The sequence below is a fragment of the Misgurnus anguillicaudatus genome, chromosome 12, assembly GCF_027580225.2.
Source record: "Misgurnus anguillicaudatus chromosome 12, ASM2758022v2, whole genome shotgun sequence".
In the NCBI taxonomy this organism is placed as follows: Eukaryota; Metazoa; Chordata; class Actinopteri; order Cypriniformes; family Cobitidae; genus Misgurnus; species Misgurnus anguillicaudatus.
In genome coordinates this window covers 37905001-37928592 of record NC_073348.2, presented here as the reverse complement: position 1 = coordinate 37928592, position 23592 = coordinate 37905001, and the positions used below count along the sequence as shown (strand labels likewise).

Sequence of the window (23592 nt, the reverse complement as noted above, 5' to 3'; positions counted from 1 at the left end):
CTTCAAGAGTTATATGTGGGCTACCCAACCACATGTTGCATGCTAGTTTGTTAATTTTTGTATTTTTGAAGTCGAACCACACATTTCAAAACTCCCTCACATTTTCACAGTTATTATGAATAACACTATTCTACAAATAATCTATAATTTAAAATATGACCAATTTCTTAAATTTTTAGAGACAATACAGACAGCAAATGTGGAATGCTAGAACTTTATTGAATGCTCAATAAGAACAGGGAATACAGGAAAATTTGGTCTTGACCAATTTTAAGATTTAAACATTAAGTGCAGATTAGTTGCCGCCACGAAGACGCAGGACAAGATGAAGGGTGGACTCCTTCTGGATGTTGTAGTCAGACAGAGTGCGTCCATCTTCCAGCTGCTTGCCGGCAAAGATCAGACGCTGCTGGTCAGGTGGGATGCCCTCCTTATCTTGGATCTTAGCCTTGACGTTCTCAATGGTGTCACTGGGCTCAACCTCAAGAGTGATGGTCTTGCCGGTCAGGGTCTTGACGAAGATCTGCATACCACCTCTCAGACGCAGGACAAGATGGAGGGTTGACTCTTTTTGGATGTTGTAGTCGGACAGAGTACGACCATCTTCCAGCTGCTTGCCGGCAAAGATCAGACGCTGCTGGTCAGGTGGGATGCCCTCCTTATCTTGGATCTTAGCTTTGACGTTCTCAATGGTGTCACTGGGCTCCACTTCCAAAGTGATGGTCTTGCCAGTCAGGGTCTTGACAAAGATCTGCATACCACCTCTGAGGCGGAGCACCAAGTGGAGGGTGGACTCCTTCTGGATGTTGTAGTCAGACAGTGTGCGTCCATCTTCCAGCTGCTTGCCGGCAAAGATCAGACGCTGCTGGTCTGGGGGAATACCTTCTTTGTCCTGGATCTTAGCCTTGACGTTCTCAATGGTGTCACTGGGCTCAACCTCAAGAGTGATGGTCTTGCCAGTCAGGGTCTTGACGAAGATCTGCATACCACCTCTCAGACGCAGGACAAGATGGAGGGTTGACTCTTTTTGGATGTTGTAGTCGGACAGGGTGCGTCCATCTTCCAGCTGCTTGCCAGCAAAGATCAACCTCTGCTGGTCTGGGGGAATGCCCTCCTTATCTTGGATCTTAGCCTTGACGTTCTCAATGGTGTCACTGGGCTCAACCTCAAGAGTGATGGTCTTGCCAGTCAGGGTCTTGACGAAGATCTGCATACCACCTCGCAGACGCAGGACAAGATGGAGGGTTGACTCTTTTTGGATGTTGTAGTCGGACAAAGTACGACCATCTTCCAGCTGCTTGCCGGCAAAGATCAGACGCTGCTGGTCTGGGGGAATACCTTCTTTGTCCTGAATCTTAGCTTTGACGTTCTCAATGGTGTCACTTGGCTCAACCTCAAGGGTGATGGTCTTGCCGGTCAGGGTCTTGACGAAGATCTGCATACCACCTCTCAGACGCAGGACAAGATGGAGGGTTGACTCTTTTTGGATGTTGTAGTCGGACAGGGTGCGTCCATCTTCCAGCTGCTTGCCGGCAAAGATCAACCTCTGCTGGTCAGGTGGGATGCCCTCCTTATCTTGGATCTTAGCTTTGACGTTCTCAATGGTGTCACTGGGCTCAACCTCAAGAGTGATGGTCTTGCCAGTCAGGGTCTTGACGAAGATCTGCATACCACCTCTCAGACGCAGGACAAGATGGAGGGTTGACTCCTTCTGGATGTTGTAGTCGGACAGGGTGCGTCCATCTTCCAGCTGCTTTCCGGCAAAGATCAGACGCTGCTGGTCTGGGGGAATACCTTCTTTGTCCTGAATCTTAGCTTTGACGTTCTCAATGGTGTCACTGGGCTCAACCTCAAGAGTGATGGTCTTGCCAGTCAGGGTCTTGACGAAGATCTGCATACCACCTCTCAGACGCAGGACAAGATGGAGAGTTGATTCTTTCTGGATGTTGTAGTCAGACAATGTGCGTCCATCCTCCAGCTGCTTGCCGGCAAAGATCAACCTCTGCTGGTCAGGTGGGATGCCCTCCTTATCTTGGATCTTAGCCTTGACGTTCTCAATGGTGTCACTGGGCTCAACCTCAAGAGTGATGGTCTTGCCAGTCAGGGTCTTGACAAAGATCTGCATACCACCTCTGAGGCGGAGCACCAAGTGGAGGGTGGACTCCTTCTGGATGTTGTAGTCAGACAGTGTGCGTCCATCTTCCAGCTGCTTGCCGGCAAAGATCAACCTCTGCTGGTCAGGTGGGATGCCCTCCTTATCTTGAATCTTAGCCTTGACATTTTCAATGGTGTCACTTGGCTCAACCTCAAGGGTGATGGTCTTGCCAGTCAGGGTCTTTACAAAGATCTGCATCTTTACACTGGAAAACAAGAAATGTTTGTGAAACGTTAATGTTAAATTCAACAAAAGTACCCAAATACCCGTGAAAAACAGCTCAAGTATTTTGTAATTTACCGTTTTCTACATTAAACATTTATATAAAATTCATGCATTTGGCAGAGGCTTTTATCCAAAGTGCATTACAAGGTATACATTTTATCAGTATGCGTGCGCGTTCCTTGGGTTTGAACCCATGACCTTTAGCAATGCTCTATCACTGAGCTATACAAGACCATAAAATTGTCCTACATAATGTAAAAAACTATTTGTAAAATATAATCTGGATATGTTTAATATTGGGAGTAAGTCAAAGATTGAAATCAATAATTAAATTCAAACTCTTATCCTCATTTTATTTGATGTTTTATATAGTCATGGTAAAAATTTTGATTTAATACAATGAACAGTTAAAATGATCACAAGCCTTTTGAAGTTCTTGAACGTTCTTTACTACAAAGACACTTATTTTTCCTACACTCACGTGACAGGTGAGTAAACCATTCCTGCTGACTCAACCATGACTCAGGGTGTAACAAAAATGGGCGATACTAAACAAAATGGCGACGTATTAACACACACATAAAAAGAGAGTGAACAGTCCTAATATAAGGGAACATTATTAAAATGGCTCGTATGTTCTATAATTCGAAAAATAATTTTAACTGTCGACGTTTGACAAACGTTAAATAAAGATATTAACGGAATACGGCAGCATTTCCGTCCTGTTTCGCGGTAATATCTTCCGCCAGATTACTTGACGTAACGTAACATCGAAACTGAAAAATACCATCGACATATTAACACGACTTACGAAAAAAATACGAAACTAAACACTGCTAATTTAACGTTAGTTACTAAAACCCATCAGGCCGGTTAGCCAACGAAGCTAACACGGTAGCGCGAAAACAATGTAACTAAACTTGTATAATCTTCCAACAAAGCAGTTGACTTTGTGGAAAAAGGCTTTCGCTTTTAAACAACAACACATTTAGCGTCATTTTGGACATTTTACTTCATACTTACAAACAAATGTTCCTTTCTGGATGAGCACAACGTTACAAAGCTTCTCTTCTCTTGTCAGCGGCGAATCTAACAGCTCAAAACAAAAGGCGCTGCTATTTATATTGAACGCGCTGTATCCTTCCGCCGCTACACCCTGTGCACTATTTAAACAGCTGCGATCGAACCCATCCGCGTTTTGTACGCTTTTCTTTAACGGTAAGCAAAAACAAATGTGTTTTGCTAATTAACAAACCAACACACTTAATATACATTTCCGTGAAAATACATTTATACCGTTTTTTCCGGTGTTGTGTGGGGGTTGGGGCAGTGGCGGAGTGATTTGATGTTCTGTACTGCACAGAGTCGACAGTGTTGTAATGCTTTTACTTCAAATATTTAATGACACAAAAACAATATTTAAATGTCTTTTATTAATTCATCATTGATTGAAATAATACACTTTTGAGGGTTCAGAAACGTTTTGGCACTGAAATAAATGACTGAATTTAATAAGTAGGTCAGGCAAATGCACGAGCTCACATAGCAACAGCGCGTCACCAAGCTCAACGTCACAGTTTGTTTTCACATTTCCTCAAACAACACTGCGGTGTTCAGGAAGTCCAGTGTCAGTAAATGAAAAAAGTCCTTTACAGAAAAAATAAACATCATCTAACATGAGTACAGCAGAAAATAGTAGGATTATAAATATATCCAAGAATGATTAACCTGCAAAATGCAGATTTACTTTTACAGTCATTCAAAATGTTATATGACACAATAGGTTTCACCACGTACATGTCTTTCACAAAACATTGACATTTCATGTGACTGCAGTTCATTGCATTGTAAAATTTTGGCTCCTATTTAGATTTACACATGCATTTGGCAGATGCTTTTATCCAAAGCAACTTATAGTGCATTTAAGCTATACATTTAATCATCATGACCCTTATGTTGCACCACATCTAATGCATAATACTGTTATCCTTTACAGATGTCCGTTTCAGAGTTGTCCTGCTCTGCCCGGTGAGGTTATTCAAAGCCAAGGAGGACAAATATTGCAATCTATTCAGTGTCTGTCACCTTGGAGTCTTTGAGGTATCTGTCAAACAAAAGAGAAATAAAACATTGAATTGATTTGTTCTCAACATGGTTTAAAGACATGGTAACTCTTAAAAAGACAAAAAAGCAATACACATGTCTGTACGGAGTCGGACCATCCCAAATATTTGGGCACTTAGGTCTGGCCATAATATAATTTAGTAAACCTTTGCTGGGTTATTCATATTTGACCCAACCATTGGCTGCAACAAAGCCAAATACTGAATTATTTCATGCCATGAATTCAGACCTTTTTAAGCATGGCTTAAATGTCCATATAGTTTGGTTTCAGAGATAAAAACCATGCATTTACTTGTGCCCATCTTTTCAAGCTTGCAGGAGTTTTAAAGTCTCCTCTCAAAACCTGTGAAAGATAAAGAACATAAATAAATGACAACTGAGATGACATCACGTCATACTCATCACATGTGTTCATCTATACCCTCTGTGTGTTGTTGATCACTTCAGGTTCTGGTTGACCGTAATCTGGAGGATTGGCATTGGGATTGTAACCCAGCCTGCGGAGGATTGGTGCGATGTTCTCCATGTCTTCCTGGACATCTCCTGGGATATGGCCCACCCAGCGCGTGAGAGCCTCCAGGTTAACGGGTTTAATCACCTGATCCGTAGAACGTTCGGTTCTTGAAACAAAGCAGAATAGTGAGAATAAATACTATACCCAAAACATTCGGTTTTATATTAAAGAATATAATAAATATAATTTAGCCCAACTTAGACAGTGACACCCCTCCTGGTTTCCCAATGGCCTCCTCGTGGTGAAGCACCCCTTCATACCACCGCGTATTCAGGAATCGCAGAACGTTCCGCATGGTAGCGCGTGGCTGCAGCACCAGATCTTCGTACCGTACCGTCATGCACCGATTCCTGCCGACAGCTACGCACTGGGAGTACATTGCTTCTACTGCGCTGTTCCATTTCGACAAACAGTCCCTGTAGCTGGACAGGTTAAAGCCACCGATAGTGACTCGCCTGGAGATCACAGAATGCACCGATGCACGACCGTCTCTCAGCATCAGTACAAATTTAGAGCTGAAAAATGATAGAAATTAACGTAAAAAAAAATGTAGTTAAAGTGATGCTTCCTTTGTTTTAGATATTTCGATTAAAGACAGTCGAATCAAGCAAATCATGACAAACGTGATTTGTGATGTCAAGGTATAAAGAAAAGTGAGCAAATAAGAGACATTTATTCAATATATATAGTAAAAATGCCACGCTCTTAGATAAAAATCTTACAAAAGCTATCAGTGGGACGGTACTAGGTTGACCTCAATGGTTCCTCAATACCGATATTGGGAAAGCAAATGGTCATTTGATTGGTCATTTTACTGTCTGTCAGACTTTGGCTTTATATCTAAGTGTCTTTTCATTATGAACAACAAATATAAGAAACAGAAAGTTATGTATCGGATGATAATTTAAAATAAATAAATAAATAATCAAAATATCGGCCAATATACCGGCCAAGGCATTATACCGGCCTATCACTACCCTTAAAGTCCCCATGAAATTAAAATGAAACTTTTTTCCTTTTAGTATAAATATGTTAAATGTAAACTGGTATGGTCCAAAACACCAAACAAAATTCTCATACAGAAGATATAAGCATTCAAAACCTACAGTTGGCACATGCGCTAAAAAAATCTAGACTTTTTATGACATTTATAACAAATTTCCTGCCCAATCAAATGCTCTTGAGATGCTGAAGCGTCCCACCCCCTAGGCTTTGTTACAGTATGTCTTTGCTGGACTGTGCAAAAAATGAAACACTATTGGTTATTTAAAAAAAGGGGGAGGGTCTTCTTGATAGTTACGTTCAACATCAAATAACGTTGCACAGTCCATGGCACTTCAGTGGGCCTTTAAAAAAGATCCTAATGTACTATTTAGGTAGAGATATGTATACAGTTGGTACCAATGGTTTCCTTTAAATTGCTAATTTTGACTTTTTTGGTATAACGGTATACTTTATTTGAAAGGGTGCTGCCCCAGTGACAGCTTTTTGTTTGTATTTTTTCTGAGAGTAATGTTTCAGCAGTAAGATTTACACTGCAAAAGATGAGTTTCTTACATAGTATTTTTGTCTTTTTTCCAGTAAACATATCTAAAAATTCCTAAATCAAGATACATTTTCTTGATAGGCAAAACGACCCAAGAAAATAAGTCTAGTTTTTAGACAAAAAATATACAATTTAAGTGAATTTGAGCTTGAAACAAGCTAAAATATCTGCCAATGGGGTGAGAAAATGTAGTTTGAATTAAGTGTTTAAGAAAAAAGAAATCTTATTTAAAGATTTTTTTTGTACTCCATTGGCACACTGCAAAAAATGATTTTCAAGAAAAAAATCTTAGTCTTTTTGTCCTGTTTTCAGCAAAAATATCGACAAGTTCTCAAAGTAAGATGCTCCTTCCCGATGAGCAAAACGACCCAAGAAAATAAGTTTCGTTTTTGGACCAAAAATATCAAATTTAAGTGATTCTGTGCATAAAACAACCAAAAAAATCTGCAAATGGGGTAAGAAATGTTTTTCTTGAAATAAGTTAACTTTTTTCCTAAACGCTTAATTAAAAAAGTTTCTTATTTCATTGGCAGATGTTTTTGTTGCTTATTTAAGCACAAATTTGCTTAAATTTTATATTTTTGTCTAAAAACTAGACTTATTTGCCTAGTTCATTTTGCACATCAAGAAAATACATCTTAACTTGAGAATTTTAAGATATTTTTACTGAAAACAAGACAAAAATACTAAGTAAGAAAATCATTTTTTTGCAGTGTAAGTGTGAAAGTCATTTTTCGCAGTGATGCATTTCTGGTAGTTGCTTATAAAAACATTTTTTCTAATAGTGGAAACATTTGAATTGATTTTACTATGTATACAGTGTCAGTCAGAACATTTGTTTGAACATATTGTGCAGTAATAGTAAAGTATTTAAGTTATTTCATAGTTTCATTAAAGTAGTGGTTCTTAAACTGATCTACGCAGCCCCCCTCCAAAGAAAATCCATGACATGAAACAATCTCAAACTTAAAATCTGAATTAAACAAAACATATCATATTATACAATGCAATTCTGTTGGTTAATAGCATTATTTTGAGCCATATTTTGATGTTTAATTGCACAAAATGTATGATTAATTAATGTATTCTAAAATGACATTAAACTGGGTCCCCCTGGCACAATCTCATGCCCTGCAAGGTGGGTCCACCGCCCTAGTTTGAGAACCACCCCATTAAAGTACCCACCTTTTTTCTGGATTAAATCTCTGCACACTTTTGATTTTTCACTACCCAGTCCAATTTATACATTTCAAAGTGTAGTTTTGTGAAAAAAAGTATTGTGTCGCTAGTTTATATAAGTCAGCAAAACTAATTTCAAGCATGTAAGCAGAAGCTTTAGAAAGTTACTACGGTATAAAAACTATTTAAAAAAATGTTGGGTTATTTTCAACCCATCATTGGGTCAAAAAGGGACAAGCCCAGCCGTTGGGTTCCTAACCTATATGTTTTTATTTGACCCAACAATGGATTAAAACAACCCAGCATAGATAAAATTACAACCCAATGGACTGGCCTTTTTTAATTCAACGCTGGGTTGAAAATAACCCAACATTTTGTAGTGAGTGAATTAAAATTTGGAAATACCATAAATTATTTGACTTTTAGACTATTCAACATAAAACTGATGAGGTCTCTTACTTGGGAAAAAGGTGTGACAGATAAACAGCACTCTTCAGTGTAAAGGGGTCTTTATTGCACAGTAACGGTGCAGGTTCTCCGTGACGCGCAATGATCTCCAGTATGAAAGCCATGGTGGCGTCGTCCAGCATCTTCTGGCTGATCCCTTCTTCATCCAGTGCCCGGCGCTCATCACTCAATCGTCCCCAGCTCTGCCGCAAAGACAGCAGTCTGGGTATCACCCGGGTCTCCTCCCCGCAGCGGATGTCAGGGTGGGCATCCAGCATGGCACGCATAAGGGTGGTCCCAGACCGAGGAAACCCACCCACAAACACAATAGGAGTGTTCTGGTTGTAACGGTATTCTGTTTGGTTAAAGTTTTTAACCAGGACAGACACCAGACGTCTTCTGGAAGCTGGCTCGTGGCATATTAGCACAGTGTAGAGGGTTCTAGTTAGTACGAAAACTCCAAACACGGTAAACAGGAGTGAAGCCCCTCGTTTGACTGACAGTCGCATCACTCTAAGACATTGCAAAGAAAATGCCTGTAAATTTCAATGATTAAGTATAAACACACTAGTGATCAAACTTGATTAATCTGTTGTGTTGGCAGGTTACAGGAAGCACAGACTCTGTTGTGATTCATTACTCATTACTTGACTCATACAGCATTGTTTAAAAGTCACACAGCATACTGAAATTCTTTTGGTCATGGACTTGAAAAACAGGTTTGATTAAACACTGATAAACAAGAGAAACTAAACACGAATAGACACACAAGTATTAAAATTACATCATTAAAAAAACACAAAAAATATGTACCTTCATACAAGAGCCAATGAAAACTGCATGGTGCATGCATGAACTCCAAAGTTATTAGTCAGTCAGTTCAGAAAGAAGAGTTCAGGAACAGGAAGTGAACGTTAAGATCTTCCCTGAAACAACCACAACACGTTCTCATTTGCAAAACATGCAAAGGTCTCAACATCGAATTTCCTGCATATCTCTGACATAACGCTGTGAAGTCAAAGTACACGGCTAAATGATTCTTGGCAAACACAAAATCATTTCTGATAGTAATGTGAAAGAATGTCATCTACAAACGAAAATCAAACAATAAAAGGAAATGGGTGGACTGAGAATAAAAAAAATGCTTTCACTTTGAAAACACAACTTTTGTGCGAGTGAACCGCAAGTGGGAGGCTGTTAGTGCAAATGTGTTGCATTAGATGTAGGATGTTGCTCATTTGTAGCTCAGAAAACGGAAGGTTATGGCTCTTTAAGTTGTCAGATTTATTAGAAACGGATATGTTAACATTACATATCACATAGTGTACCTCTAACCAGTTAGTCTTGTTATGAAAAATGTCCTATTGAAATATATGACTTTAGAGACTACTGAAGGCTTTTTGATATGATAAACATCTGAGATACTGGAGACATAAAGGGATAGTTCAGCCAAAAATGAAAATTATGTTGTTTCTTTATTCGGTTAAACACAAAAGATTTGATAGTAAGTACACAGTTAATGGTACCCATTGGCTTCTATAGTAGGATAAACAAATACTTGGGTGTCAATGGGTGCCGTCAACTGTGGGCTTACCATCATTTATCAAAATATCTTTTTTTGTTGTAGTTAACAGATGAAAAAATCTCATACAGGTAAGCACACAACTCAATGGTACCCATTGACTTCAATGGAATTAGTTTATCCTACTATGAAAGTCAATGGTAACAGTAAACTGTTTAGTTATAATCTTTTATCAAAATATCTTCTTTTGTGGTCAACAGAAGAAACAAACTCATACAGGTAAGCACACAGTTGATGGTACACATTGACTTCCATAGTATTTGTTTTTTCTACTATGGAAGTCAATGGGTGCTGAATGCTGACAACTATGTACTTACCATCATTTATTAAAATATCTTCTTTTGTGTTTAAAAATCGTACTGGTAAGCACACAGTTGATGGCACCCATTGACCTCCATAGTATTTGTTTTTTCTACTATGGAAGTCAATGGGTGCCGTCAACAGTGTGCCTGCTTACCATCATTTATCAAAATATCTTTTTGTATTTAACAGACGAAAGAATCTTACACAGGTAAGCACATAGTTGATGGTACCCAGTGACTTCCACGGTACTTGCCTTTCCTACTATGGAAATCAATGGGTGGTGTGAACTGTCTGCTTACCATAATTTATCAAAATACCTCCTTTTTTGGTGTAAACAGAACAAAGAAACTCATACAGGTAAGCACACAGTTGATGGTACCTATTGACTTCCATGGTATTTGTTTTTCCTACTATAGAAGTCAATGGGTGCGGTCAACTGTCTGCTTGCCATAATTTATCAAAATATCTTCTTTTGTGTTCAACAAATAAAATAAACTCATACCGGTAAGCACACAGTTGATGGTACCCATTGAAATCCATAGTACTTGTTTTTCCTACTATGGAAGTCAATGGTAACAGTCAACTGTTTGGTTACTATCTTTTATCAAATTATCTTCTTTTGTGTTCAACAGAAGAAAGAAACTCATACAGGTAAGCACACAGTTGATGGTACCCATTGACTTCCATAGTATTTGTTTATTCTACTATGGAAGTCAATGGGTGCCGTCAACAGTGTGCTTGCTTACCATCATTTATCAAAATATCTTTTTTGTATTTAACAGACGAAAGAATCTCACACAGGTAAGCACATAGTTGGTGGTACCCATTGACTTCCATAGTAGGAAAAGCAAATACCATGGGTGGCGTTAACTGTCTGCTTACCATCATTTATTAAAATATCTTTTTTGTGTTCAACAAAAGAAAGAAACTCATATAAGTAAGAAAGCACACAGTTGATGGTACCCATTGACATCCATAGTATTTGTTTATCCTACTATGGAAGTCAATGGGTGCCGTCAACTGTCTGCTTACTATAATTTATCAAAATATCTTCTTTTGTGTTCAACAGAAGAAAGAAACTTAGAAGGGTAGGCACACAGTTGATGGTACCCATTGACATCCATATTATGCGTTTTTTCTACTATGGAAGTCAATGGGTACCGTCAACTGTTTAGTTACTATCTTTTATAAAAATATCCTCTTTTGTGTTCAACAGAAGAAAGAATCTCATACAGGTAAGCACATAGTTTATGGTACACATTGACTTCCATGGTATTTGTTTTTTCTACTATGGAGGTCAATGGGTGCCGTCAACTGTCTGCTTACCATAATTTATCAAAATATCTTTTTTGTGTAAAACAAAAGAAAGAAACTCATATGGGTAAGCAAGTACAGCGTTGATGGCAGCCATTGACATCCATAGTATTTGTTTATCCTACTATGGAAGTCAATGGGTGCCGCCAACTGTATGTTTACCATCATTTATTAAAAAAAATCTTCTTTTGTGTTTAAAACTCATACAGGTAAGCACACAGTTGGTGGTATTGACCCCTACGACATTTGTTTTTCCTACTATGGAAGTCAATGGGCGCCGCCAACCGTGTGCTTACCATCATTTATCAAAATATATATTTTTTGTATTTAACAGAAAAAAATAAACTCATACAGGTTAGCACACAGTTGGTGGTATTGACGTCAATGGTATTCGTTTTTTCTACTATGGAAGTCAATGGGTCCCATCAACTGTCTGCTTACCGTCATGTATCAAAATATCTTCTTTTGTGTTTAAAAAACCTTTATATTCAACCTTTTGAAAACAAAAGAAATCAAGACACATCAGTATTAAAAAAAGATTTATATGTATTTATTAGTTTTTTTTAAACATTTCCTTAGAGAAATCTGTTACATTTTTTTTCTTGATCTCCAAAATGAAGTATTCATTAACCAGCAGAGAACATTTCACACATACTTCAAAATAAATACATATTTTCTCTCTGCTGTACCGTGACATCACTTGCAGGGAAAAATACTACTTTAATCCTGCACTACAAACTGCTCTAAGTACAAAGACTTAAAAATGACAGCAGGCAGGACGGGCCACAGAAAGACACAGACAGCGCCACCACAATCCCTTTAGATCGCTTCACATACTCCAGGTCCCGTAAGTCGAGGCGTTGTGGCGCGAGAACAATGTGCGAAATCGCCCGTTTCCTCTCGTTTTGTCATATCACACATATACGCTCACACATACGGTACACACGTTTTGAATGTTACAATGAAAACCTCCCGCTGCGAGTGCAAACGTGCCGTTAAACCACACAGTAAATTTTACTGGCCAACCAATTTCTGATACTTCCTGTTTCACAGCCCCTCCTGACACAATCTCCATTCACGACCCTTTCTCGATCGATCGACTGATGAACGTTTCTCTGGAGGTTGGGGAGGCGGGGAAAGTGGAAATTGTCAGGAGCTATTTACATCACTTCCTCTAAGCGCTGGAGCAATACAGGATGTATCTGTAGGCCTCTTCATATGGACACCTCGTATTCTCTCGTGTCCTGTAAAAGAAAGTCAACAAAGACACCCTAAAAGTTAATCTTGCAATATGATAACACAGTTTAAAGTAAATGAATGGAAAATTCAATGGCACAATGATGCTATAGGTTGTTGTGGATGGTTGCCTGTGGCATTGCTGTGTGTTGTTGGATATTTTGGGACCTTCTTCAATGTGCGTTTGCTCAACCCTTTTATTATCCGCCCGGGGATTGCTTAGACAAGTAATAGCATTAGCTCATCATTTTATAATTTTATGAAAGAGACTCTCACCCCTCCGGTCTCGTAAAGAGGGTTGTCAAACTCAGTTTCCACTGTGATTTGACTGTAAGGATGAGGATACATGAGAGGCAGTCTCAGGTTCGAATGATACCGGCACCTGGAAAGAGAAGAGATTATCTGGTAATTTTTCCTTTAGTGCATGTCAGTAAAAAGCATACATTGAAATGTTGTTATTATAATAATAGAGATGTGCCGATGAGGGTCTTTTAACACACTTACATTTACACCATCATTTGACAAATGCTTTTATCCAAAGCTTATAAATATACACATACTCGGAAAGCTAAATAAATAAGCTCTCTATTGGCGTTTTTTAGGATAGAACAATATTTGAAAATCTAGACTGTAAGGATGCAAAAAATAAAAATATTGAGAAATCACCTTTAAAGTCCTTAGCAACACATTTTACTAATGATAAATACAATTTTCATATATTTACAGTAGGAAATGTACAAAATATCTTCATGGAGCATCATTTTTACTTAATATCCTAATGATTGCTGGCATAAAATATTCAATAATTTTGACCCATACAATGTATTGTTGGCTATTGCTTTAAATATACCCGTGCAACTTATGACTGGTTTATTAGTAGTATATAAACTGGGAATCAAACCCATGACCCTGGCATTGCTAGCGCCATGCAAGAACAGATAAGATATGCACAGCAAAAAAATATTTTCAGGAAAAAAATTCTTAGTATTTTTGTCTTGTTTTCAGTAAAAAACATCTAAAAATTCTTAAATTAAGATGCTTTTTCTTGATGAGCAAAATGACCCAAGAAAATAAGTCTAGTTTTTACACCAGAAATATCAAATTTAAGTGATTTTGTGCATAAAACACTAAATTCAAGAAAAATGTGCTTACCCCATTTTGTTTTATGCACAAAATCACTCAAATTTGATATTTTTGGTCCAAAAACTAGACTTATTTTCTTGGGTCATTTTGCTCATCAAGAAAAAGCATCTTAATTTTAGAATTTTTAGATATTTTTACTGAAAACAAGACAAAAATACTAAGATTTTTTTCATTTTTTGCAGTGTACTTTTTTATCTACTCTAATCTTACATGATCCCTTGGTGGAGTGACTCTTGTGTAATGTGGATGTGCACAATTCAATGTTATGACCAGTAGGTGGCGTTTTAAAACTTAAAATCACAACTGATGCTGTAGTCTAGTTTTCTTATGAGGAAGCAGCACTTCCAGTTTCAATTTAATAGCTAAATTATTTACATGACAGCTTCATATTAGTCCAGCATCACATTACTCACCTTGTGACATAGAGGTAGGCCCCTCCCACTAAAACAGATACCAGCAGCACCAGTATAAATATGACTAGAGCCATGCTCCCTCCATCAAAAGAGGAATCGGTCGCGGCCTTAGCCACTAGATGGAATATAAGGATAACTTTACATTATAATATATTATAATTGCGCTTGCAATACCATGCACTGTAAAAAATGCAGCATATATTTTATGTCATTAACAAATTAAGTTAAACAATTTCAACTTGTTATTATAAGTTATGTCAACTTATAACAGGTCAAAACTTAAAACAGTAGGTTGAATTGACTTGCAAATCAAGTTGTTTTAACTTCATGCTGCATTTTTTTTTTCAATGTAGACAAGCTACTTTACTATGCATTGATCGAATTAATAATAAAACTTACCTTCTAATGCATGATTACCGGAGCATTCATGAGTGCCTGATAAATAAAAACACTTTTTAATGTATAATATATTGTCCGATATATAATGCAATAAAAATAAATAAGGCAAAACTGCATTCTGTTTTCTATATAAGAGCCGTACCGTCTAGGGCAGTGGTTTTCAAACTGGGGGCCGCGAGATGGAGCCAGGGGGGCCCCAGTTTTATGACATTTTATGAAATACATTAATTTATCATGAATTCTGTGTAAATAAACCTAAAAAAATAAGGCTGCTAACCAAAAGCACTACTTTTTTGTATAATTTTAGAACAGTTTTTGTCACAAATTTTCTTTGGGGGGCCGCGAAGGAATGCATCGTTTACAAGGGGGGCCGCACGCTGAAAAAGTTTGGGAACCACTGGTCTAGGGTGCCACAATATTTCGAAAATATCACAGATGTGCATATTGCAATAGTTTGCGATGACTGAATTATTTGAATACTTTAAAAGGTGATTATTGTTAACATTTTGGAAAAAATAAACTGTCATCAGAAAGAAGAGAAAAAAATGTTTGTTTGTTAAATAATTTTCAGTTTTAAGAAATGTTTAAATAAATTTCAAATAGATTTTACGACCTTAAAACATTGCATATAAAGTAGTATTAATAGGCAAGTTATTAAATATATCACATTTTGTCGATATCGTTTCAGTATCGTAACGCAGTCCTAGTACTGCCCCTTAAAAGATAATCACATATTTTTATAACTATTCGACAAGACAAAATGATTATTAATATTAGGGCTGTCTAACAATTAATCACAACTAATCACTTTCAGAATAAATGTTTTTGTTTACATCATATATATGTGTGTGTACTGTGTATAATAATTTATATATAACGTGTATATATAAATTATCAACACACATGAATGTACAATTGTAGGAAAAATATGTGTATATATTAAGTATTCATATTTATATACAATATAAATTATATATAAATATAAAAATGTATATACATGTATATATTTCTTAAATATATACATGCATGTGTGTGTATTTTATATACATAATTATTATACACAATACACACACATATATGATGTAAACAAAAACTTTTATTCTGCAAACGATTAGTTTTCGATCGTTATGTGGCCCTAGATATAATACCTGATTATTCTGTTGAAATGTTTACATACTCTACCTAATAGGGCTGGGCAAAAAAAAAGTATTTTTCAATTAATCTTTTTTTAATTCAAAATCGATTCTCAAAGAGCAGAATCGATTTTTTCTTTCATATTTATTTCCACAAACATTGAACGTAAGATTAACGTTAATCTAATTACTAGTCTTCTTCACTAGATGTCACCCTCTTTTTTGCCTTGCGTGATGTTACCAAGGAGCGAGAGGCGAGCCTGTCATTCATTCATTCATTGCTTAAAATGGCGGTTTTATGCGCTTCATCGACGCTGATGCCAACTTCACATAAAAAGTCAAAGGTATGGAAGCATTTTAGATTTCGCAAGCAAGACGACGACGATAGTTTACCCACTTGTAAACTGCTGTTCACTGTTCTTTTTTATTAATATAGTATTTGTATTAAATCGATATTCATTAAGTTGAATCTAGAATCGAGTATAAAAACCGACCCGAGAACTGGAATCGAAATCGAATCGATAGCGTGTAAATCGAAATCGAATCGATCTGGAACATCTGAATTGATACCCAGCCCTACTACCTAACATAAACTTTATGTATATGTTTGTATGCTGCATGTAAATATTTGTCCTCAAGGTAGTAATAAAAAACTAAATGCAATAGTTGCAATCTCTATTATAACATATTTTGCAAGGTTACTGTAAACTAATGAGCACAATGTAGTTAACAGTGATTATATGCAATGCAAATTTTCTCTAAATCTTACCTTTGCAAAGTGGTAATGGCCCACTCCAAAAAGAGGGATTTCCCAGAATGCACTTGATTGCCATCTCACCAATTAGCTCATAGCCTTGGTAGCACATAAATGTTAGAGACTCTCCGGGCAGATAAAGTCTTTTAGACAGAATCTGGTAGCCATTGTCAGGAAGTCCTGGATTTTCACAGGACACAGACTCCTCCGCTAATACAAAGAGATATAATACAGGCATAAGTTTTAAATGAGAAGATAATGATAGTGATCTACCAAAACGTTTGTGCAAACTCACAAACACAATGCGGCAAACGAGACGTCCACACGGGAGTTCCAGGCTCACGACCGTAGCAGGTGAGTGTGGCGCCGCCCTGCAGGACGAATCCGGGAATGCAGCTGTATTGGATGGTGGTGCCAACGAGCAGTTTGGGATCAGACAGCGTACGTGTGGAATGTTCCACGTGACCCGGGTCTGTGCAGTACATAACTAACGAGACAAGGGAGAAAAAGAGACCGAAATGAGATGGTTGACATTTGAATTAGCTTAAAATAAAATTCCCTGGACTCTTATTAGCGATTCTGCCAGCAGTGCTTGACTCACTCTTTTCACAAAAGGGAGGCTGGGTGTTCCAGCTGAGGTCCACCTGACAGGTAAGCGTTTCACTGCCCACCAGGTCGTAGCCCGGGTCGCACTGGTACGTGATGCGGGCACCTCGCACCAACGCAGCGTGAGATGTGGTCTTCCATCCGTTCTGGATCTCAGGCAGGTCCGGACACGAGTCATTGCGTGACACCTCTGAAAAAAATCAAGTATCTATGTTAGCAAAATGGTGTAAGCAACCCATACACATAACTCTTCAGCACTGTTTGTGCTACAGCCACGATAGTTACCTTAAATCATGTGGGGATTTGTAAGGTACTATTCTTCAATAATGCTGCTTAGGAACAATGTGTGTTGGTAAACGTGATATACAAAGATAGCAAGCACCCAGCAAGCAATGCCCTAACAAGCGCATACAGTAGTAATGCATGAATAAATATTAAGGCATTTTATTCAGACAGTATAAAAATCTAGTCGAATTTTATTTTTGGCCTCTTGGGATTATAAAATGAGACAGACTTTAGCTTGTGTCGCCCACACAGGCGTGACGGCTCAATGTGTCAGTGCTAAGCGCCCTGAAGTTGGCAAAAAATTGTCTGAGCAATTTTATTTTTACATAAATGGCATCAGGGATTCAAAAGTTTTCCAGGAGGCTAATTATTCGGAGCACTCTGCACACATTCATGTAGAAAGTGTTCCTGTAGCTTAATTGGTATTGTGTTAGCAGTTCAAAAAATCATAGGTTCAAACCCAGGGAATACACATACTGATAAAATGCATGCAAAAAAGGACTTTCTTAGCTAGTGTTTTCAGTACAAATATCTAAAAATTATAAAATCAAGATGCATTTTCTTGATGAGCAAAATTACCTACACTGCAAAAAATTATTTTCAAGAAAAATGTTCTTGGTATTTTTGTCTTGTTTTCAGAAAAAATGTCTAAAGATTCTTAGGTTAGGATGCTTTTTCTTGATGAGCAAAATGACCCAGGAAAATAAGTCTAGTTTTTAGACCAACCAATGGGGTAAGAAAAAATATCTTGAAATAAGTTTACTTTTTATTTAAACACCTAATTCAAGAAAAAATTTCTTAGCACATTGGCAGATAATTTTTTTGCTTGTTTTAAGCATAAATTCACTTAAATTGTTTATTGTCTGTCTAAAAACTAGACTTATTTTCTTAGGTCATTTTGCTTATTACGAAAATGCAACTTGTTTTAATTTTTTTATATTTCTACTGTAAACAAGACAAAATACTAAGTTATAAAATTTAAGTGAATTTGTACATAAAACAAGCAAAAAAGTCTGCCAAAGTGTTTAAGGAAAAAGTTATTTTCATACCCCATTGGCAGATTTTTTTTCTTGTTTTATGCACAAATTCACTCAAATTTTATATTTTTGGTCTAAAATCTAGACTTATTTTTTAGGTAATTTGCTCATCAGGAAAATGCATGCTGATTTAAGAATTTTTACTTAAAACAAGACAAAAATAATAAGTAAGAAAGTATTTTTTTGCAGTTTACACTGCAAAAAATGATTTTCAAGAAAAACATTTCTTAGTATTTTTGTCTTGTTTTCAGTAAAAATATCTAAAAAAATTTAAAGATGCTTTTTCTTGATGAGCAAAACGACCCAAGAAAATAAGTCTAGTTTTTAGTAAAAAAATATCAAATTTAAGTGATTTTGTGCATAAAAAAAGCACAAAAAAAAATCTGCCAATGGGGTAAGCAAAAAAATCTTGAACATTTTTCTTAAACACTAAATTCAAGCAAAATTCACGAAAAATTAGCTTACCCCATTGGCAGATTTTTTTATTGCTTATTTTATGCACAAAATCACTTAAATTTGATATTTTTGGTCTAAAAACTAGACTTATTTTCTTGGGTCGTTTTGCTCATCAAGAAAAAGCATCTTAATTTAAGAATTTTTTGATATTTTTACTATGATTTTTTTTCTTGAAAATCCTTTTTTGCAGTGTATAATGCACTGTAAGTCACATAAGTAAGGAATAATTGAAATATTCAAAAATAGTGCACATCCAAGGTGGTAGTGTGGCACGACGATGTGCATTATTTTAAAAATAATTCAAAGGACCGGAGTAAATTTTTCCTCTTATACCACGGTTGCACAAACATTGCTCTGTTGCCTATTTTTAAGGCATTTAAAAGGGTAGGTGTGCGGTTTATTGAAAAATAATCAACACTTATTGAACACTTCTCAGCCAATCAGAATAAAGATTTCAAAAGCCCGTGGTATAAATGTAAATCTAAATGAATGAGAAGTAATCTCCGAGCTAATTAAGTTTTCTTTAATTTCCATGTGCATTCGATTTACGGTTTGTTCACTACTGTGAATTCATTGAACATCAGTGACCTTTATTCATCAGGGAACTGCATCGACTACCATTATATTCACATAAAAGACTATCTGTGTGTCTCTTTAGTTTAAGCTATCAGTGGAGATTGTGTGTATAATGTGTGTGTGGGAGAGATAGAAAGTAAATGTGAGTGAACGAGGGCAGCCAGCATAGTAGGAGAAGAGAAATTTCAAGATCTGAAAATACTTACGCCTGTGAAAGAAAAGATTGATTGAAATGCAAGTCGAAGGCTTGAGAACATAATGGATCGGTCAAGGTAATTTAAAAAGAAAGACCTGGACTAAAGCTCTCCATAATGTTTAAACTAAAGTAAAGGTTTGAATATAAAGTGTGTCTTTAAAAGATAAAGAGACGATGGACGTAAAACGTGTCTATTGGGATGGAAAACCGCCCCAAAAAACACAAAACTTGCTTCATTCTAATTGAGATCACAGACCTACACCTGTTTTGGGCTTGAGTGCCCTTACCTATGTAGTTGATGATGAAGCCCTCGCCCTTTCCAAACACCAGACCGGCTGGGTCTGAATGGAAAGTGACGGTGAGGTCAGGAGTCGAGGAGGACATCTTAAACGGGCTGGTGCCTCCTACAAACTGGCCCAAAATACGTGTTGTGACCTCGTCCCCATCCAAAATAGTTAACATATCACTGTCGCTCAGGTTCAAGCTAATGAGAAAAAGAGAGAAAGAGCGAGAGGGTTTGCGTGGGAGCAGATTAGAAAACGAACGAGTCATTCAAGTGCTCGGGTGAGTCACCGCATTCAGCATTTCTGCAGGCTTTATTCCAATTCTGTAGCGGTTTGACGCGTCAACCACCAGACCTTGCTGCTGTTCTCAGCACAGATTAACTTACAGCTGCACGTCGAGCAGGACGCGTTTGTCCTCGCCGACGTGAATCCTCCAGCTGCAGTCTTCACCCTCGCCGTACCACTCGGGCCAGTTTGGAGACAGAATAACGCCGCTGGGGCCCGACAGGTCGCCACCACAGAGAGCTGCAGAGAGATGAGATTCATTTTTAAATTGATTTTCCTCTCGCAAATAAATGGTTTGTCGTGTCTAAATATGAATCCTGTTATTATTGCATTTCACTTCATTAGATGCCTTGTATCTATTAGGCTAATGCAAATGAATTGCATCCGTTCACATGTAAGTAGCTTTTGTTTTCCTGATTTAGAGATGAATTTATCAGGAGCATTCGCCAGGAAAAACATCACTGTCAATATTGCTTATTCTCATGGTTATTTATTTAAATGAAGCAACATCTGTTGGAAATAAACTTACCCTGTTGAAACAACTATGCTGGGAGAGCTTAGGCTGGTTTTACGTGGCCAAAACACCCTTAAAACCTCTGCTTCACCAGCTTAAACCAGGCTGGGAGACCAGCTTAAACCAGCTACTTCCATCTCTAACCAGCAAAGACCAGCCAACCAGCTTACCCAAGATTCTAGCCTGGTCAACCTGGTCTTCGTTGGTAGATCTTAGCTAGCTTGCCTTGACCAGCTAAAAAAGTGGCCAAAACCAGCCTGTTAAACCAGCTAAATCAGACTGTGATACAAGCTAAAACCAGCTACTTCCATCTCAAACCAGCAAAAAACAGCCAACCAGCTTGCCCAAGCTTTTCAACATAGTCTTAGTTGGTGGGTCTTAACCAGCTTGACGGCTAAAAAAGTGTCCAAAGCCCCTCTTAAGCCAGCCTGTTAAATCAGCTAAAATAAGACTGTGAGACCAGCAAGAAACATCTACTTCCATCTCAAACCAGCAAAGATCAGCCAGCCTGTTAAACCAGCTAAAATAAGACTGTGAGACCAGCAAAAACAGCTACTTTCATCTAAAATCAAAGATCAGCCAACCAGCTTAACCAAGCTTGTAGTCTGGTCAACCTGGTCTTACTTGGTAGGTCTTAGCTAGCTTGACCACCTAAAAAAGTTGGTCCCTCTAAAACCAGCCTGTTAAACCCACTAAAACCAGACTGTGGAACCAGCTAAAACCAGCTACTTCCATCTTAAACTAGCAAAGACCAGCCCACTAGCTTACCCAAGCTTCCATCCTGATCAATCTGGTCTTAGTTGGTAGGTCTTAACCAGCTTGATGGCTAAAAAAGTGGCCTAAGCCCCTCTAAAGCTAGCCTATTAAACTTGCTAAAACCAGACTGTGAGACCAGCAAAAACCAGGTACTTCCATATTAAACCAGCAAAGATCAATAAACCACCTTACTCAAGCTTTCAGTCTGGTCAACTGGGTCTAAGTTGGTGGGTCTTAGCTAGCTTGACCACCTAAAAAGTTGGTCCCTCTAAAACCAGCCTGTTAAACCCACTAAAACCAGACTGTGGAACCAGCTTAAACCAGCTACTTCCATCTTAAACTAGCAAAGACCAGCCCACTAGCTTACCCAAGCTTCCATCCTGATCAATCTGGTCTTTGTTGGTAGGTCTTAACCAGCTTGATGGCTAAAAAGTGGCCTAAGCCCCTCTAAAGCTAGCCTATTAAACTTGCTAAAACCAGACTGTGAGACCAGCAAAAACCAGGTACTTCCATATTAAACCAGCAAAGATCAATAAACCACCTTACTCAAGCTTTCAGTCTGGTCAACTGGGTCTTAGTTGGTGGGTCTTAGCTAGCTTGACCACCTAAAAAGTTGGTCCCTCTAAAACCAGCCTGTTAAACCCACTAAAACCAGACTGTGGAACCAGCTAAAACCAGCTACTTCCATCTTAAACTAGCAAAGACCAGCCCACTAGCTTACCCAAGCTTCCATCCTGGTCAATCTGGTCTTAGTTGGTATGTCTTAACCAGCTTGATGGCTAAAAAAGTGGCCTAAGCCCCTCTAAAGCTAGCCTATTAAACCTGCTAAAACCAGACTGTGAGACCAGCAAAAACCAGGTACTTCCATCTCAAACCAGCAAAGATCAGCCAACCAGCTTAACCAAGCTTGTAGTCTGGTCAACCTGGTCTTACTTGGTAGGTCTTAGTTAGCTTGACCACCTAAAAAAGTTGGTCCCTCTAAAACCAGCCTGTTAAACCCACTAAAACCAGACTGTGAGACCAGCTAAAACCAGCTACTTCCATCTTAAACTAGCAAAGACCAGCCCACTAGCTTACCCAAGCTTCCATCCTGGTCAATCTGGTCTTAGTTGGTAGGTCTTAACCAGCTTGATGGCTAAAAAAGTGGCCTAAGCCCCTCTAAAGCCAGCCTATTAAACCTGCTAAAACCAGACTGTGAGACCAGCAAAAACCAGCTACTTCCATCTCAAACCAGCAAAGATCAGCCAACCAGCTTAACCAAGTTTGTAGTCTGGTCAACCTGGTCTTAGTTGGTGGGTCTTAGCTAGCTTGACCACCTAAAAAGTTGGTCCCGTTAAAACCAGCCTGTTAAACCCACTAAAACCAGACTGTGAGACCAGTTAAAACCAGCTACTTCCATCTTAAACTAGCAAAGACCAGCCCACTAGCTTACCCAAGCTTCCATCCTGGTCAATCTGGTCTTAGTTGGTATGTCTTAACCAGCTTGATGGCTAAAAAAGTGGCCTAAGCCCCTCTAAAGCTAGCCTATTAAACCTGCTAAAACCAGACTGTGAGACCAGCAAAAACCAGGTACTTCCATCTCAAACCAGCAAAGATCAGCCAACCAGCTTAACCAAGCTTGTAGTCTGGTCAACCTGGTCTTACTTGGTAGGTCTTAGTTAGCTTGACCACCTAAAAAAGTTGGTCCCTCTAAAACCAGCCTGTTAAACCCACTAAAACCAGACTGTGAGACCAGCTAAAACCAGCTACTTCCATCTTAAACTAGCAAAGACCAGCCCACTAGCTTACCCAAGCTTCCATCCTGGTCAATCTGGTCTTAGTTGGTAGGTCTTAACCAGCTTGATGGCTAAAAAAGTGGCCTAAGCCCCTCTAAAGCCAGCCTATTAAACCTGCTAAAACCAGACTGTGAGACCAGCAAAAACCAGGTACTTCCATATTAAACCAGCAAAGATCAATAAACCACCTTACTCAAGCTTTCAGTCTGGTCAACTGGGTCTTAGTTGGTGGGTCTTAGCTAGCTTGACCACCTAAAAAAGTTGGTCCCGTTAAAACTACCCTGCAAAATCAGACTGGGAGACCAGCTTAAACCAGCCAACCAGCTTATGTAAAATGGGTAAATAAATGCCAACA

General features: G+C 38.1%; 3 protein-coding genes and 1 long non-coding RNA gene across 6 annotated transcripts in view; 1 reads left to right on the top strand and 3 right to left on the bottom strand.

Annotated features, from left to right (window-relative positions):
* Positions 1-200: 200 nt before the first annotated feature.
* On the bottom strand, positions 201-3541 carry ubc (ubiquitin C). Its single transcript, XM_055207656.2, has 2 exons — positions 3404-3541; positions 201-2360 (listed from the first exon to the last, which is right to left on the bottom strand). The coding sequence occupies exon 2, from the start codon at positions 2351-2353 to the stop codon at positions 296-298; it is 2058 nt and encodes a 685-aa protein (XP_055063631.2). The 5' UTR covers positions 2354-2360; positions 3404-3541; the 3' UTR covers positions 201-295.
* On the top strand, positions 3041-5172 carry LOC129446516 (uncharacterized). 2 transcript variants are annotated; one of them, XR_008645199.2, is made up of 3 exons: positions 3041-3112; positions 4377-4480; positions 4952-5172. It is a non-coding gene; the product is annotated as an uncharacterized lncRNA (long non-coding RNA). The 2 variants fall into 2 exon arrangements; XR_012372654.1 differs by lacking the exon at positions 3041-3112 and adding an exon at positions 3459-3598.
* On the bottom strand, positions 3862-9335 carry tpst2 (tyrosylprotein sulfotransferase 2). Its single transcript, XM_055207657.2, has 6 exons — positions 9004-9335; positions 8203-8703; positions 5216-5533; positions 4926-5124; positions 4797-4847; positions 3862-4484 (listed from the first exon to the last, which is right to left on the bottom strand). Exons 2-6 carry the CDS (start codon positions 8697-8699, stop codon positions 4452-4454), a joined length of 1098 nt encoding a protein of 365 aa, XP_055063632.2. The 5' UTR covers positions 8700-8703; positions 9004-9335; the 3' UTR covers positions 3862-4451.
* Positions 9336-11917: 2582 nt separating this feature from the next.
* Positions 11918-23592, bottom strand: part of sez6l (seizure related 6 homolog (mouse)-like) — a 46267-nt gene continuing 34592 nt past the window's right edge. For both annotated transcript variants that reach the window (XM_055207654.2, XM_055207655.2), the window contains exons 9-17: positions 20294-20432; positions 19911-20107; positions 17069-17263; positions 16763-16954; positions 16483-16677; positions 14581-14616; positions 14182-14296; positions 12902-13007; positions 11918-12633 (exon numbers count right to left, since the gene is read on the bottom strand). In XM_055207654.2, coding sequence (XP_055063629.2) covers positions 12604-12633; positions 12902-13007; positions 14182-14296; positions 14581-14616; positions 16483-16677; positions 16763-16954; positions 17069-17263; positions 19911-20107; positions 20294-20432 — 1205 coding nt within the window. In that variant the 3' untranslated portion in view covers positions 11918-12603. The remainder of the gene's footprint in view (positions 12634-12901; positions 13008-14181; positions 14297-14580; positions 14617-16482; positions 16678-16762; positions 16955-17068; positions 17264-19910; positions 20108-20293; positions 20433-23592) is intronic.

Excerpts from the sequence above, each read along its gene's own strand:
- ubc (XM_055207656.2), bottom strand. The coding sequence starts at position 2,353 with ATGCAGATCTTTGTAAAGACCCTGACTGGCAAGACCATCACCCTTGAG.
- tpst2 (XM_055207657.2), bottom strand. The coding sequence starts at position 8,699 with ATGCGACTGTCAGTCAAACGAGGGGCTTCACTCCTGTTTACCGTGTTT. Across the intron at positions 5,125-5,215 it reads GGAGGGGTGTCACTGTCTAA|AACCGAACGTTCTACGGATC; the intron begins GTTGGGCTAAAT and ends CTTTGTTTCAAG. Across the intron at positions 4,848-4,925 it reads TGATCAACAACACACAGAGG|GTTTTGAGAGGAGACTTTAA; the intron begins GTATAGATGAAC and ends TATCTTTCACAG.